At 38.0% G+C, this 15,259-nt stretch overlaps 1 protein-coding gene across 1 annotated transcript; it reads left to right on the top strand.

Annotated features, from left to right (window-relative positions):
* Window positions 1-1,699: 1,699 nt before the first annotated feature.
* Window positions 1,700-13,721, top strand: LOC129267144 (cytochrome P450 2C15-like). Its single transcript, XM_064102895.1, has 6 exons — window positions 1,700-1,943; window positions 3,090-3,417; window positions 5,748-5,899; window positions 7,586-8,199; window positions 10,139-10,466; window positions 11,275-13,721. The coding sequence occupies exons 2-6, from the start codon at window positions 3,185-3,187 to the stop codon at window positions 11,451-11,453; spliced, it is 1,506 nt and encodes a 501-aa protein (XP_063958965.1). The 5' UTR covers window positions 1,700-1,943; window positions 3,090-3,184; the 3' UTR covers window positions 11,454-13,721.
* The last annotated feature ends 1,538 nt before the right edge of the window (window positions 13,722-15,259 follow it).

The raw sequence follows: 15,259 nt of genomic DNA, 5'->3' as shown, positions 1-15,259 counted from the left end.
AAAATTTTTCCATGAATTAAACCCATTATTCAAACATTGAAAGATCTCTCCATAGGACTGGTCTATTAATACATGCAAGCCCAGGAAGACAAGAAGTGTTTTCGGAGTTCTTTGGGGGATCTTTCGGAACCATTCCACAGAGAAGACCGATTTCAGTGATCTTGGAGACTGCTGTGTAAGACATTGCCAATTTTGGGTCTTTCAGTGGTCCTTCAAAGGTCTCCCCTCTGTGGAATGGGGGCCTTATACATTGCATTTCTTCATCATGTCTGGCCCTCAATAAGGAATTTTGAGGGGGTCAAGCATGAACCACATTGCATAACAGTTATAATAACTTTGCCATCCAATGGTAACTTTCCTGAAATACTTGATTTTAATTAGAACTGTTATCATGACAGTTACCATTCGATGTCAAAGTTACTATATAATAGTAACGAAGTTTTTCGGGGTTTTTACTCTCTTAATCATGTTGATAAAAAAAGTTATTGTTTGATAGATTTTAGCAATATATCTAGAAAATGATATATCTCACCCTTTCCCTTTAATTTAATTTTTCTCATTTTTCTTTTTGTTGGTGGCCCAAGCCCCCCCCCCCAATCTATATATGCCCGCTGTGGTTGAATGACTTTGGTCCAGAAAAGCGATCGATGAGGAAAAGGAAAAGACAAGATTACCAAGATTTATCCTTCTAAAATGAAAGAAGGGATTTAAAACATAAAACACCGGTCGTTTCTCTTGAAAATATCAGTGGGAATTATTTGTCATCAATATTTCTTGTATTGTAAAGATGGTCGATGAATGAAAAGAAAATCAATCAAACCACACGGCAAACGATTATTAATCAAATCCTGCACAAATATAGTCAATTTGTTTGTAATTATTGTTTGAAAATATCTAAAGTGATAAGTATGATGGTTGAACGTCATTATTTTCGCTTTTCCTTTTTTTCTATCAATAATAAAGGGTTCAGGGTTGTTTTGCATGTCCCACCATGCAAAATTCCAGATCATATACATTATTTATGTTAGATGTGGTAAAATCCTGTGCGAGTTTCAGGTCATATGACCAATGTCAAAGGTCATTTAGGGTCAATGATCTTTGGCCATGTTGGAGGTAATTATCAAATTGCTGTCATAACTTTCAAAGTTTATGGATATAATTTATGAAATTTGGACATACGGTAATCAAGTATCACTGACAAGTCTCAGTTCACAGATTACTTCATTCTATGCATTTTTATAATAATGAAAATGATGGGCCGGTATCTTCACTAAATAAAATATGCGAGTGCAAAGCCAAGCCGATATTTTTTTAATATTTTGATCTGAAAAAAGCGCCATTTTAATGAGAACCACGCTGTGTAATTCACCGAACAAGAGTGATGCGAGCACGAAGTGCGGGCAGAAATTTTTAATATGCTGACTTGAACTTAAGGGACCTTTTTTAAGCTAGCGCTAATTCCTCTTCTAATTATATAGTTTTCTTCTATTTCTCTTCTTCCCCTTTTCTTCTTTCATCTTTTTTGTGAACTGAATTCAAAAGCAGAGCTGACAAATCCATACATTATTTAATATTCTGACCAAACATACGAATGATGTTAATGAATTACAGGTGTAAATATTCACAACCGAATGGTTCGGCGCCTTAAAAACCCTCATAAAATGAAAGCCACAGCGAGAAAGACAACCGTTTGTTCCACGTGTATACGTATTTGTTTAATGACGTGCACATGCTAAGAATAATCGCTCTTCACTGTCACATGACGATCAATACGTCAGCGATCCTATACAAACGATGCTAGACGCTTGACGTCTTTCAAAAACAAAGAATAAATTCGAATAAAAGAGGAAAACATTCGTGGTTAACTCCATTCAGTTATGGGATCTGATCTCGATCCTTTGGGGCACTGACGGCAGTGGATTTGACTATAGCAGGAAGAGAGGGTGAGTATAGATGCTTTTGTCAAATGAGTTCTGTTTTTTTATTTTTTTATTATGTGATGAGTTTAGCATCATACTATTCTACATAAGGACATCTGAATACATGACAGGCCTATGTGATGCCAGTCTTTGAAATACGAGGTGTATATAGGAAAAGAAACACAGCTGTTTCATCAGATAGATATTATCAGTGGCAATATGAACTTTGATAGTATTTGGGGGAAAATATCTTCGCATTTGAGATACATGTGTTCTGATTTTATTTGTATTATAGATCGGCAAGGAGGCACTGTATGGAAATTGCATGCCAGACCAAAGAGGTATATGCCGTGGTGTTTTACTTCCACTACATAAATAGTGTCACAATCATGCAGTATGTGACATATTGAAAAACTAATTAGTCTGCATAAACATGCTTTATATCAACTATGTACGCTATACGCTATATATGTACATGTCTTTACTACGACAGCAGGTCTCTGAAACCTACAGAAGTGGGAGAAAGTCAATTATTGGGCTCGCAAACTAGGGAAGATAAGATCTGGCCTCTGGGTTAGTAAAACCACTCCAACCAAGTCTGTTCTTTATGGTACAGACAGCGGGCGCGTCGTGACCTCTAGTGGTTCTGACTCTCGCCTTTCAAACAGAGGGTCGTGGGTTCGAATCCTAACCATGGCGTGTTTTCCTTCAGCAAGAAATTTATCCGCACTGTGCTGCACTCGACCCAGGTGAGGTGAATGGGTACCCGGCAGGATTATTTTTTTTGCATGCACTGAGCGCCGGTGATGGTAGCTCGAGCTAAAGCCGGGGTAATAATAGCAGCGCTTTGTATCCTCAGGCAAAAGGCGCTTTATAAATACAGCTATTATTATTATTATTATTATTGATAAGTCAGCTGATTTAACGATGACGCCATGCATGGGCTGCTAAGTTGTATATTAGGACTATATTATTTGCAGTATTATCCTCACCCATCGACATTGGCATTGCCGTTGTAATCATTATTAACGTCAAGGTGTCATTACGATCATCATTATTACCATCAACATTATTGTCATCTCCGCCATAATTTCCGTCATCACCACATACTAGTTAGTTTCACATCGCATTTTATGTTCGCTTTGTTCGCTTGTTTGTATACTTAACCAGATTTCGGAGAAGAAAAAAATCAACCTCGTGACAAACGGGCAATACGTGACCCCATCCTCTACCGGTGGACTTAACAATTGAAAAACTCTGCCATCATGATCGCAGACCTGGCCCATGGCGTCTTCGACTTCGGTTTCAGTAGTATTCTGTTCGGAATTACAACATCACTTCTGGTGGTGTGGCTGATGAAGTGGGTTTCGAAACGAAGGAAGATAAATCGGCCCCCGGGACCGATGACTGTGCCATGGCCCCTTCATCTCATCGGTGATCTGGTTATGTTGGCTCAAGGTACCAATCCCGTTGTCATGCTCTGTGAACTTAATAAAAGGTAATTTAATTTAACTAACGATCGAATAACTATTGTTATCTTCTACTCTTTCCGTGTTCCACTTTCAGTATACATATCTGTCCCAGCATCCTTCGTGCGCCAGGGCCCGCGCCAGGGCAAAATTTTGTTTTCGGGTAACACGGGTCTAACTACAACTGGCAGGCCAAAGATATTCATTCGAGCCAACCCATAGCTCAATTTTTAAATTGATATCGCTGATTGACAAAAATGAATGAATATGACTGACAATTTAACACTGATTCTAGGGAGGGTACCTACTGAACTTCCTTTTTCCAAATTGCTGGAAAGATATTACCACTATGGAACTATATTTTTACTGGCGGAAGAATTAGGGCCATTTAACTCTCTCAAGTGATGAATTTGTTGGTGTTGTTGTTATCTTGGGTTTAAAGGCGCATATCATTCAGATATGAATATTTACGCCCGTCAGGTGTAGTCTTCTTAAATGCTGATTTATTTTTTAAAATGAACCGGTCGAGGTACCCTTTTCTGGTCAGAATGTCAGACATTTATACTTTCCACTGGTAGTAAACATTCAACCCTCGAATTTCCTCCTTATTTTTGATGAATTCTTTTTAAGTGCCACTCAAAACACGAGTCTATGGGAAATGAATTAGGCCTGTGATACCTTCGGTTGGTTTCATTGTAGCTTCTGTCCGATTAAGAGAATCGATGTGTCGAAACGAAGTTCCATGTTGTCTGATAGAGTACTGAAGTAATGACATTTCATTATTGTTCTGGATGCCATGTCTCGATGGAGCAAGATGAAATACATCCTTAGCCATATGTGTTTGGAATCAGTTAATTATAGGGCTCCATGTATACAGATTTATTTCCACTTCGTCTAATGCTAATTCGTCCAATAGCCAACTCGTCTACTATCATTTGGTCTACCATCAGTTCGTCCAATAATTGCCAGTTCGTCCACTCACCACTTCGTATGATAACCAGTTGGTCCAATAGCCATTTTGTCCATGTACGAATTGGGACCATTTGGTCTAATTGGACTAAGTGTTATTGGGCGAAATGGATGAAAATGAAATGGATTTTAGACCAACTGGTTATGAGACGAAATGGTGATTACACGAAGAGATCGATGAATGGACCAAATTGTTGTTCAGCGAAATGTTGGACCATGTGATGAGTGGACGAGTTGGCATTAGACGAATTGGCAATTCGCCCTCAAATCAGTATCAGATGGCCTGGTTTCATATGAATCTGACCATTCCACACTGATCCATTTACTGGGGGTAAATGGCCATACACGTATTCTACCGATATGGCAGATTTCGGGTGTGGACCATCAAAATATGGTCTCTATAGCCATGGATTTAAAATAAATGAAAAGTAAAATATGTCGCATTTTATTATTACTCCATTACCACTTAAGCTAACTTGAATCATAAAATAGACAAAATTGACACTATCTGGGCCAAAATTTCCTTTGTAGGTGTCGTGACTTGACATATATGTCTGGAAGAACTTCAATCTCATAGTAAATTCACCATGTCAGCATTTCCATAATTCAAGTAGGCAAATGGACGAGCTTGCTGATGTTACATTGAACTCGGCACAACATATCTCGCCATCAAATGCCTATAGCTAGCTTAATAATAATAATAATAATACAAGAATAATAATAATAATGATAATAATAATAGGAATTTATATAGCACCATTTTTTAAAGAAATATTCTATATACACAATTTTAGGTGAATAGTAGAAGGTCACGTATGATAATAGCTTGGATTCCTGCACGAACAATCTTATTTGAAAAACCACACGATCTGGTGGGCTTATGTTAGCTGAAATAATGAAAAAAGATTCCATCCATTAAGGGTTGGATCTATAAAAAGCCTGTAATCCAAGCTACATGGGGAAGTAACAAATTGATGCAGAAGTTCGAGGTTCGAACCCTGGTCACGTCTTTCGGATGGTGACGTTAATTAAAGGTCGGCCCCAGACGTAAATAATCATATCTGATTGCTGATACACGTCTGACAATTCAGCTCAAATACACACACGCATCAAAATGCCCTTTTGAACCAATTTTCATTTATGATTATTTATGTTTTAAAGGGGGGAGGGCTTAATTGTCAAAAAGTTTTGGAAGAAAAAGGTTCCTTCTTTCCTGGGGAATCCTGAATATACAGGGGAAGTTTCCCCGAATGGTTGTTACAGTTTGCAACTGTTTCGACGGCATGTACGATGATTACCGTGGCTTCAACACGGGATACACATTTGGACGTCCCTGACGAATCTATATTTTGAAGAGATGATAAAAACAGTCACATTTTATATTTGTCAGATACGGTGATGTCGTGTGTCTGGACAATGGCGGGACTCGTTACATAATTCTTGCTAGTCCCGAGGTCGTTAATGAGGCTCTTGTCAAACAAGCCGAGGTAACATCCGGTAGAGAAGAAGCATGGGAATTTAAGGCCATCTCTCAGTATCATGGTAAGTGTCCAGCAATTCGTTGTTATCCACTGTTAGAATTGTAGATGACCTGGGCCCCGTCTTACAAAAAGTTACGATTGATCCAATCAATCGCAACTATGGACGGCCAGCAAAATCAACATATAAAATGCATGTTTTGTTTTTTTTTAATCTAGGTATGAATGTATATCCAAAATACATCGGATTTCTTGACAATTTGGTGTGTTCTCCTTTGTTTACAAAGGACAATTTGCAAATTTCCTGTAGAAAAAAATGTGACACTGATGGATTTCCATAGAGTTACGATTGATTGGATCAATCGTAGTCCTTTGTAAGATGGGGCCCTGAAGTGCCTGCCGGTATATAATATTGCCCATATAGTCTGGCTTAGCTAGTGTAATCAGGTATCACATTTCTTGTGATGCTTATAATAATGATTACACTTGAATTATTATCATCATAATCTATCACCATCCTCAGAATTAATGTTATTTTTATTCGTTTCATTACTATCATTAATGACGATGATTAAGTCTGTAGGCCTAAATATTTTTCATTTCATTATCATCTTTGCTTCTGGTTTTTTTAATTCCATCGTTAGTCATATTAATGGTTATGATTAAATGAAGGTGCCGTGGCCGAGTGGTCTAAGGCTGCGTTTATGCGACCTCAAGCGAGAATCATGATTTGAATCATGATTTGAATCATGATTCAAAACACAAACATGAATCACAATACCACAGAATCAGCGTTCAGACGACCTTCATTTTAAAGCTGTTTTTCCTCGGATTCGGACCGTGTTTTCGCACGTGTTTTGGCTCTCGAAAAATCAATCCTCTACCTTCCGAATTCAGTCTATCATACCACAATTTGTTTACTTATTATGCTTCTTGTCGGTTTATCGAAAATTGTGTTCGGATGTAAATTTTAGCGTAGATCCAATTTCCTATTGACACTTGTTATCTCAACAACAATTGATATCATTGTCTGTTCAGTTAGTTCATTTACTAGTTCACTTGAAGTTAAAGACATGACCAAAAAAAGATGGAAAGAAGTGGACGATGCGATGCCCAACACAGAATGCATGCATATGATATTATATAAATACACTGAGCACAGCGCGTCTTGAGCTTGGCAAGAGTCAAACCTAAAGTAGCCCGACACAATGACGTCATAGAATCATGATTGTAATCACGATATCGTTTATTCGAACATTTTCGTACGTGATTCTGCAGAAACGTCTTTCCAAACGCCCCTTTTTTCGTGTTTCATGTTTGTGATTCTAATCATGATTATATTCAATTTCGACTAAACGCAATCGTGATTCTGCAGAATCATGATTTGAATCATGATTCGATCAGATCATGATTCTAGGGTAAAAAATTGGCGGATAAACGCACCCTAAGGCGCCAGGCTATACATAGAAAGTCCGGGGTTCGATCCCCGGCCGCGGCACCTTTGCTGCCCGTGAGCAAAGCATTTAATGTACAATGCTCTTTTATCCTGCTTTCAAATAAATGGAAATGCTATATGCATTATTGTTAACTTCGTGTGCACTTGTTTAAAATATATATTAATAATTATTAATGATATAATTATCCTCACATGTTGTTAACGTTATTCCCTTTTGAAAATCAGTCAAATGAGAAATAAAATATCCATTGTATATTTTATTCACAAAACTCTTCTCCCAATCTTGTGTTATAGGTGGGATCATATTCTCAGAAGGGGAAGAATGGATTCAGCACCGACGTTTCGGTCTTGCGGCGCTTCGTAACTTCGGAATGGGCAAAAAATCCCTTGAAAACTCCATCAACGAAGAAGCGCGAATGTTCAATGAAATTTTGTTGGCGAAGATTGGTAAACCATTCGATCCTTTCTTCGCCGTCAACAATGCCGTCTCAAATATAATCTGCGCCATTACGTTCGGCCAACGATTCGAATATTCGGATCCAAAATTCAAGGACATGATAAAACGGATCAATTTCTTCGTGGCTGAAGATCCGCCGCAAGCCCTGTCCAATCTCCCCACCTTCATCGACAACGCTCGGAGAAGAAATATTAGGGCAATCCGAAAGTTCTTAGAAGACGAGGTCATGGAGCACAAGACAACTTATGATTCGAACCATGTCAGAGATGTCATCGATTTATACTTGAAGGAAATAAACCGCGCGCGGGAAGCAGGCGAGAAATGTAAACTGGATTTGTCAAAGGCATGGCCATTAGTTTTCGATTTCTTCCTGGCGGGGACGGAGACGACATCGACAACGCTACTTTGGGCTTTCCTCTTTATGGCAGGCCGTCCGGAAATTCAAAAGAAGGTATGGAATGCAGATGTACGTGACTAGCCTCCTGGAATGGAATACATGTAGAATAAGGGGTATTACCGTGTCCCATTATTATAAGAGTTAATGCAGGGGTGGCGCGATCGAGACTTGAATTTTCATTCAAATTTGAAAGAAAATTTAAGACTTATTGACTTGGAGGGTGCAGAAGTTTCTATTTGTCCTTCGAAAGTTTAAAAATTAATCTGGAGAGATGTTGTTTGACGGTTTGCATGATGGCATGTACAATCGCTGATGTGATTCACGGTACACCATGTGGAGTATTATAGACACAGTGGATAGAAGAAGAAAAAAGAAAAAGAAATGGATAGGCGAGAAAGTGGAAATTTGAGAGTAATCTTTCTGTATCTGTTTCTGTTTGTGGTAACTCCCGCAGGAACTCGGAAGGACAGCATTTTGCTGGTATCCGCTAAGCTGGTATATAACCAATTACCTTAGAAACATTTTACGTCTAGGTTAATCAGTCATAGTGGCTGACGTAATAGACGACAGACATCACTCTTGGGCCTTTTTATCAAAGTGGAGACAATGGCAGAGTGGAGATTCGAACTCACAACCTTGCGATTATGAGTCCAATGCTCTAACCACTGGACCACACGACCCGTTTCTTGAATGTAGTCCTGAAAAGGACTGTAAACCAGAAGAGATTGATGAGTTGAAAACAGCTTGAGTAGTAGGATGGATGAGGAGATGCTGGCTTGAGTCGGCGAGTAGAGATGATGAGCAGAAGCAGTAGAGAGACTCGACGTTTCGGGCAGGTTCACTGTCCGTTTTCAGTCCGTCTTCAGGACTGTCTCCTGAAGACGGACAGTCAACCTGCCCGAAAAGTCGAGTATCTCTACTGCTTCTGCATGCTCATCATCTCTACTCGCCGACTCAAGCCAGCATCTCCTTATCCATCCTTCCACTACTCTCAAATTTCCACTTTCTCGCCTATCCATTTCTTTTTCTTCTTCTATCCACTGTGTCTATAATAATCCACATGGTGTACCGTATACCACATCTGCGATAATCTGGAGAGAAAGATATATGTATCATCCCCCTCCTGTATTGACTATTAAACTTGAATACCCTTTTAGCTGAAGAATTCAAATACAGTAGAAGAAATAAGGGAACCACGTACATGTCGGGGTGTGTGGGGGAGACTGAGTGAGAAAAAAATGTCTTGGTCTACGGTACGTCCATCGTCAGGAAATTGTTTCTGGTTTTAAATTTCATCTAAATCATAATGGTCCGCCCTTTTGGGCCCTTTGGACAGCCTGTGGCAGGCTCTGAGGCACTCTTCAAGTCTGCAGGTCAAAGGTCGAGCGTAACGGCTCACAATATGCCTATAAGGTTTCATTTCATACACTGTAAAAACTTTGGCGTTAAAGCTGACACCAGTTGGTGTTAATAGAGGACCACACCCTGATGTGTTAAAATTACACCCTAGAGATTGAACACAACACCTAAGAGTGTAAATGTAACAACCATGGTGTGTAATAATACTTAAAGGCGTTAAACTAACCCTGTCAATTTAACACCGGTGTAAAACAGCTGATGTGGTCCTCTATGTACCTCGGTTAACACCACAGTTTTTGCTGTGTAGTACAGTATTACCTCTCTCAAAAGACGCTCTTTTGGACAGCTGATTATTGAAAGTTGTGTAATTACAACATAAATTTTGCACGATAAACTTAAAATACGTTCCGAGTTTAGCCTGTAATTGCATGTACAGCGCATAGGCATCGTTCAGATTATTTTGCAAAGGAAATACAATTTCTTACAATCGCCCGACAATCGAGTCTTTTTTTTTTTTTTTTTGGCTTTGGGAAAAGTATTGTACAATCATAATGATTATCTATATGTTACTTCATGAAAAATCGAAATATCATGTTCTTATTACGACTATTCACCCCTTTCAATTTCTAATTAGATCGTAGCCGAGATCAATTCTGTAGTCGGATCAAGTGCCACGCCTCGATACGAAGATCGCAAATTGATGCCCTACACAGAGGCAACGCTCATGGAGGTTCTCCGATATCGTCCGATTGCCCCTGGCGGTGTCCCGCACCGGGCAACGTCTGATCTGAAGGTCAAGGGTTACGACATCCTTGCCGGTGACAACCTCATGATGAACATCCTGTACATACACCATATTCCTGAGATATGGGGTGACCCGGAAGTGTTCCGACCTGAGCGTTTCTTGTCTGAGGATGGGAAGGCTGTTGTCAAACATGATGCCTACATGCCATTCGGAGCGGGTGAGGATAGTTCCAAAATCATTATATGTTCCCGCTTGTCGAGCATGCTTTTTATTGCCAGATAATGATAATAATAATAACAGCTGGATTTATGAAGCGCCTTTTGCCTGAGGATACAAAGCGCTGCTATATTACCCCGGCTTTAGCTCGAGCTACAGTGCACCGGCGCTCAGTGCATCCAAGAAATTACTCCTGCCGGGTACCCATTCACCTCACCTGGGTCGAGTGCAGCACAGTGTGGATAGATTTCTTGCTGAAGGACAACGCGCTATGGCTAGGATTCAAACCCACGACCCTCTGTTTGAAAGGCGAGAGTCAGAACCACTAGACCCCGACGCGCCCTCTTAAATAATTATATGACATTTTCTTCGAGAACTACAATGGATATAAGATAATGATTTTTAGAAATAATTTGATAAATTGTGTTTTCTGAAAAATCATTTTTGGGGAACTCAGGTATAGGTCCTCTGATTTCTGATATATCAAAAAGACTTACCTTTACAATGATTTTGAATTTGTTATGATAAAACCTATCAACCATTGGTCTATTTGGCTAAAAACAGAATTTAATTCGAAGTTTAATTTGAATTCAACTATAAAGTTTATTTCTCTCATCCATGTGGATATCATTGTAATGATTATGTAAGACCTATATATTGAAATTCCTACCAACAATTGGCAATAATTCGACCGCTGTAAATCTTCTAGTTTATATTATTATGGCAGAGAGTCTCTACCAAATATAATTATCATGCATGGTTTCTTTAATCATAGCTAAAAGATTTTCATTTGTGTATTATTTCAATAGGGCGTCGAGTTTGCCTTGGTGAGCAATTAGCCAAAATGGAAATGTTCCTGTTCTTCACCAACGTTCTCCAGCGGTTCAGAATCACGTTGCCTCCTGGTGTGAAACCAAACTATGACTATGGTCATCGTGTTACAACTCTGCTTCCAAAAGCATATGAAGTCATCCTGGAGGAGCGATAGATTGTTAAGGCCACCGCACACCTTACGACTGTTCACGATCCGATTTTGGAACAAATCGCATTTTGCTCATTTTCTGAAAACGTGAATGGAACATATCATTTTATTTGAGGTTAACATTAATTGAAATAATACTAATATAACCATTTTGAAAGATTTCAAACCTTTATTTTGGAGCAAAGGCCAAATTAGTTTCAAATCGTACCCAATCGTACGACTGCTATGACGTCATTATGACTAGATATTAAATTTGCTTTTATTCTATTAAGGATGATAGCATAGTCACAGATTTGAACATAGGTATTCGCACGATGATTTCGAACATTACACAGTAAGATATTCCAAGTCTCAATATTAGCATCAAATTCTACTACTTTTTATTCCAAAATTGAGTCGCAGACCAATCGTTAGGTGAGCGGTCGCCTTTACACGTCGTTTATTCGAAGCTTTGTTTTGTGTGTTCATTCATTCATTTTTTAGTTGAAAAACGATGCTCCGTTTTATATTTATAAACCTACATATTCGTGTTTTTTTTTCTAAATATAAACGTGTAGCGAAGGTTCCTCTGTGATGAGGCTTGGTGTTCCGATGGTTCATTGTTGAATTCGATGTTTAAACAGATTCGATGATTCGCAAAAAGAATGGTGTTATTCAGGGGTTGTCGCATGAAAGCATCGCAAAGCTGGATGACTCCCCCGGGCGATATCCATCGTTCGTGTTTCCCGACATCGTATTTTATAAAATGAGCGACAAGCTCATCGACAAGTTGTGCTTTCTTTTTGTGTCTTTTGAAAGTGTCTATTTATGAGACGTGGAAGGTCAACTATCAGAGAAAGTATGATGTTTTTAGAGCTACCAGTAAATGACATGGGAAATTTGAATAAAAGACTTTCTCTTGACTGAGTATTGTCGATAAGAATGTCTATAATTATGAACGTTCCGAAGCGAATGATAACCGTGATATTCATTTATTTCTTACAAGTAATTATTGTTAATTTTTTTTTTTTGACAATCCACCTTTTTGATTAGTTCATAGTTTATATTTATGTTCTGTTATTCAGTGTTATTTTTAAGTGTGCTATTTTCCTTGAGTATCATTTTATGTTTTTCACATGAATCCAAGTGACGAGAAAATCGAGAGAAAATAAGGAAAATCCATAATTCATTGGTCGAAATAGAAATTAGAAATTGAATAGAAATCCTCCGAAAATTGTATGATATATGAAATATATTATTTTTTGTCATTATATGAGATATCAAATATGTGAATGTTTTCCTCATAAAGTTAAACTAGGTTAGATTCCTAACTGAACATGTCCACATTGACTGTTTAATTATTGCAAAATATTGCGTTTTAATAAAGCGTTTGCACACTCTAAAAATTGGAGTGCAAATTTAGCTCTTAAGGAGCGTGTATAGTGACTGCACTTCGGAGTGCTGATTTTCTCGTTCAAATTTGAACTAAGTGCAGTCACTATACACGCTCTTTAAGAGCTAAATTAGCACTTCGTTTTTCAGAGTGCATATTGTCCAAACAAAAATTAAAAATAGTACATTACTTAATTTATATCATAAAGTAATTAGGAAAATCATAGAGCGCGTGAATTCATCGGCTCCCTCAATTGTAATTTACGAAAAGTGTGTGCATATTTGGTTTGTGAAAATAAGCTCACATCTGAGGCCTGTAAGACAAAGCTTAGCAGTGATCGTGGAACATTTTCTACGATTGATTGCATCGACTACAATGTACAATCAATTGTGAAAATCAAGCGTACGATTAATTGCTAACTTTTGTGTTACGGGACCCTGATTTTAAAATGTTTTCATAAACTTGTCGTATTTTCTATCTAAATCTTGTTTACATTTGTTGAGGTGGACTTGCCCTTCAACATATACATTTAATCATGCGTAGGGATCGTAAAGGAAATAATGGGAGAAAATTAAGGCGTTGAAACTGTAGCAGGCTTATATGACAAGCTGAAATGAAGGGTAAATCAGAAGAAATCCCAATTTGGAGCTTTCCCTTTGCATGATTTTCATGAAAAGAAATAAAAGACAACGTTACTTAAGATTTGCCGAAATCTAATTAAAAACGTAACACATCGTTATCCAGAATGGGACTATTTCAGAGTGTTGGGTAGAATACCGTATTACTATAAATTTTGTTCCAAATGTTTCTATTTTTATAGAGGGTGTACTATTAAAATGAGTTACTGTATACAATTCTGACTAGCATTTTTTAAATGTAATTCAAAGCCTTGCTGTAAATCATGTCATTTAGTCCGAGTGCTTATTTCGAAGTGTTGCGGTGCGGTGCGACGTGGTAACGCAACCCTTCAAGAAGTATGGTCGGCCATCGTGGTCATAATTCAAATAATAGATATACGTATCCCTACACCAGATACGTATCCCTATTGACCAATCACGAGCCTTAAAAGATAGATACGTATCCTTATAGTAGGGCATACGTATCCAAAATAGTATGATCCGTATCAGTCGTATACTTACGTTCTAGATACGTAGACATTTAGGTTTCATGTTCAGAGAGGAACAAATGTTTGTCTCACATGAAAATGAGGAGAAAATTGAAATATTTCATATTTCATATAATGAAATACAAAATAAATAGTGAGTGGGTGACGTCATCAGTCCCCTCATTTGCATACCAACCCCGTAGGATGTGCACATAACTGTTTTGTGAAAGTAAGCAAAACATTGAAATTTTATATACACTCTATTTGCTCTTTATCATCCCAACAAAGGGATACGTATCCCAAAATAAAGGGATACGTATCCCTTTATTTTGTATTTCATTATATGAAATATGAAATATTTCAATTTTCTCCTTATTTTCATGTGGAACAAACATTTATTCCTCTCTGAACAAGATTGTGGTATTACCATTTTGTGGTTCAGTCAAGATGGTCATTATTGTCAAATCTTTAAAATATGAAATATTGTTTTATTCAAACAATAAAAATCAACAGAAATAGTGAGTGAGGGACATCATAATCAGTCCCCTCATTTGCAAACCGACCCTGCACGGTGTGCACTTGTAACTGTTTGGTGAAAGTAAGCAAAACTTAAAAACTTTATTTAGACTCTATCTCACATGAGTGACAGTTCAATCCTTTCTAGAGTAATGTTCACTGCTCTCAATTTCAGTCTGTGACCCTGCAGTTAAATTTTTGTATTTTTTTCTTTCCTTCTCTCTTTCTTTCATCCTTGCTTTGTTTCCATCTTCCTTTCCTTCTTTCTTTCTTTCAATCTTTCTTTCTCTTCTTTCGTTTACTTCTTTCCCTTCGTTCACCTTCTTTCCCCCTTTTCATTGTATCCCTTCAAGGTATTTTTTAGGGGGGAATTAATGTCCATCCTGCCTGAATTTTAGGGACACCCCCACCCCTGCGTCCGCCGCCTATGACAACCATTAGTCAGGTGTAATGCTGCAATCACTAACAATTAAAAAAAGTACATCGACCACTCATTCAACAAACAATGGCGCAAGGATTTTCGATAGTATTATTTGATTCAGAATTTTTTTTTTAAATGCATGTATCACGTATCTAAACCCCTCAAAAAAAGTTTGGAAATCTGAGTTTGGCCATTAATTTCTCCCAACTCCCAATTTTACACAATGCATATTTGATATTATTCAAAAGATCATTTAATTCTCTTTAAAATGATACCATGCTTGTTATGATCATGCCATCACGAAACGAGCAGGATTCATAAGTGTTGGATGAGGTCTGAATTGAAAAGCTGCAAAACGAGCAGAAATAGTCATGATCGAAGGGTCAATACAGAACATG

The sequence above is a fragment of the Lytechinus pictus genome, chromosome 1 (assembly GCF_037042905.1).
Source record: "Lytechinus pictus isolate F3 Inbred chromosome 1, Lp3.0, whole genome shotgun sequence".
Lineage (NCBI taxonomy): Eukaryota > Metazoa > Echinodermata > Echinoidea > Temnopleuroida > Toxopneustidae > Lytechinus > Lytechinus pictus.
The sequence above is the reverse complement of the archived record's forward strand: the minus strand, read 5'-3'. Positions and strand labels throughout refer to the sequence as shown.

Excerpts from the sequence above, each read along its gene's own strand:
- LOC129267144 (XM_064102895.1), top strand. The coding sequence starts at position 3,185 with ATGATCGCAGACCTGGCCCATGGCGTCTTCGACTTCGGTTTCAGTAGT. Across the intron at positions 8,200-10,138 it reads GTCCGGAAATTCAAAAGAAG|ATCGTAGCCGAGATCAATTC; the intron begins GTATGGAATGCA and ends ATTTCTAATTAG. Across the intron at positions 10,467-11,274 it reads CTACATGCCATTCGGAGCGG|GGCGTCGAGTTTGCCTTGGT; the intron begins GTGAGGATAGTT and ends TTATTTCAATAG.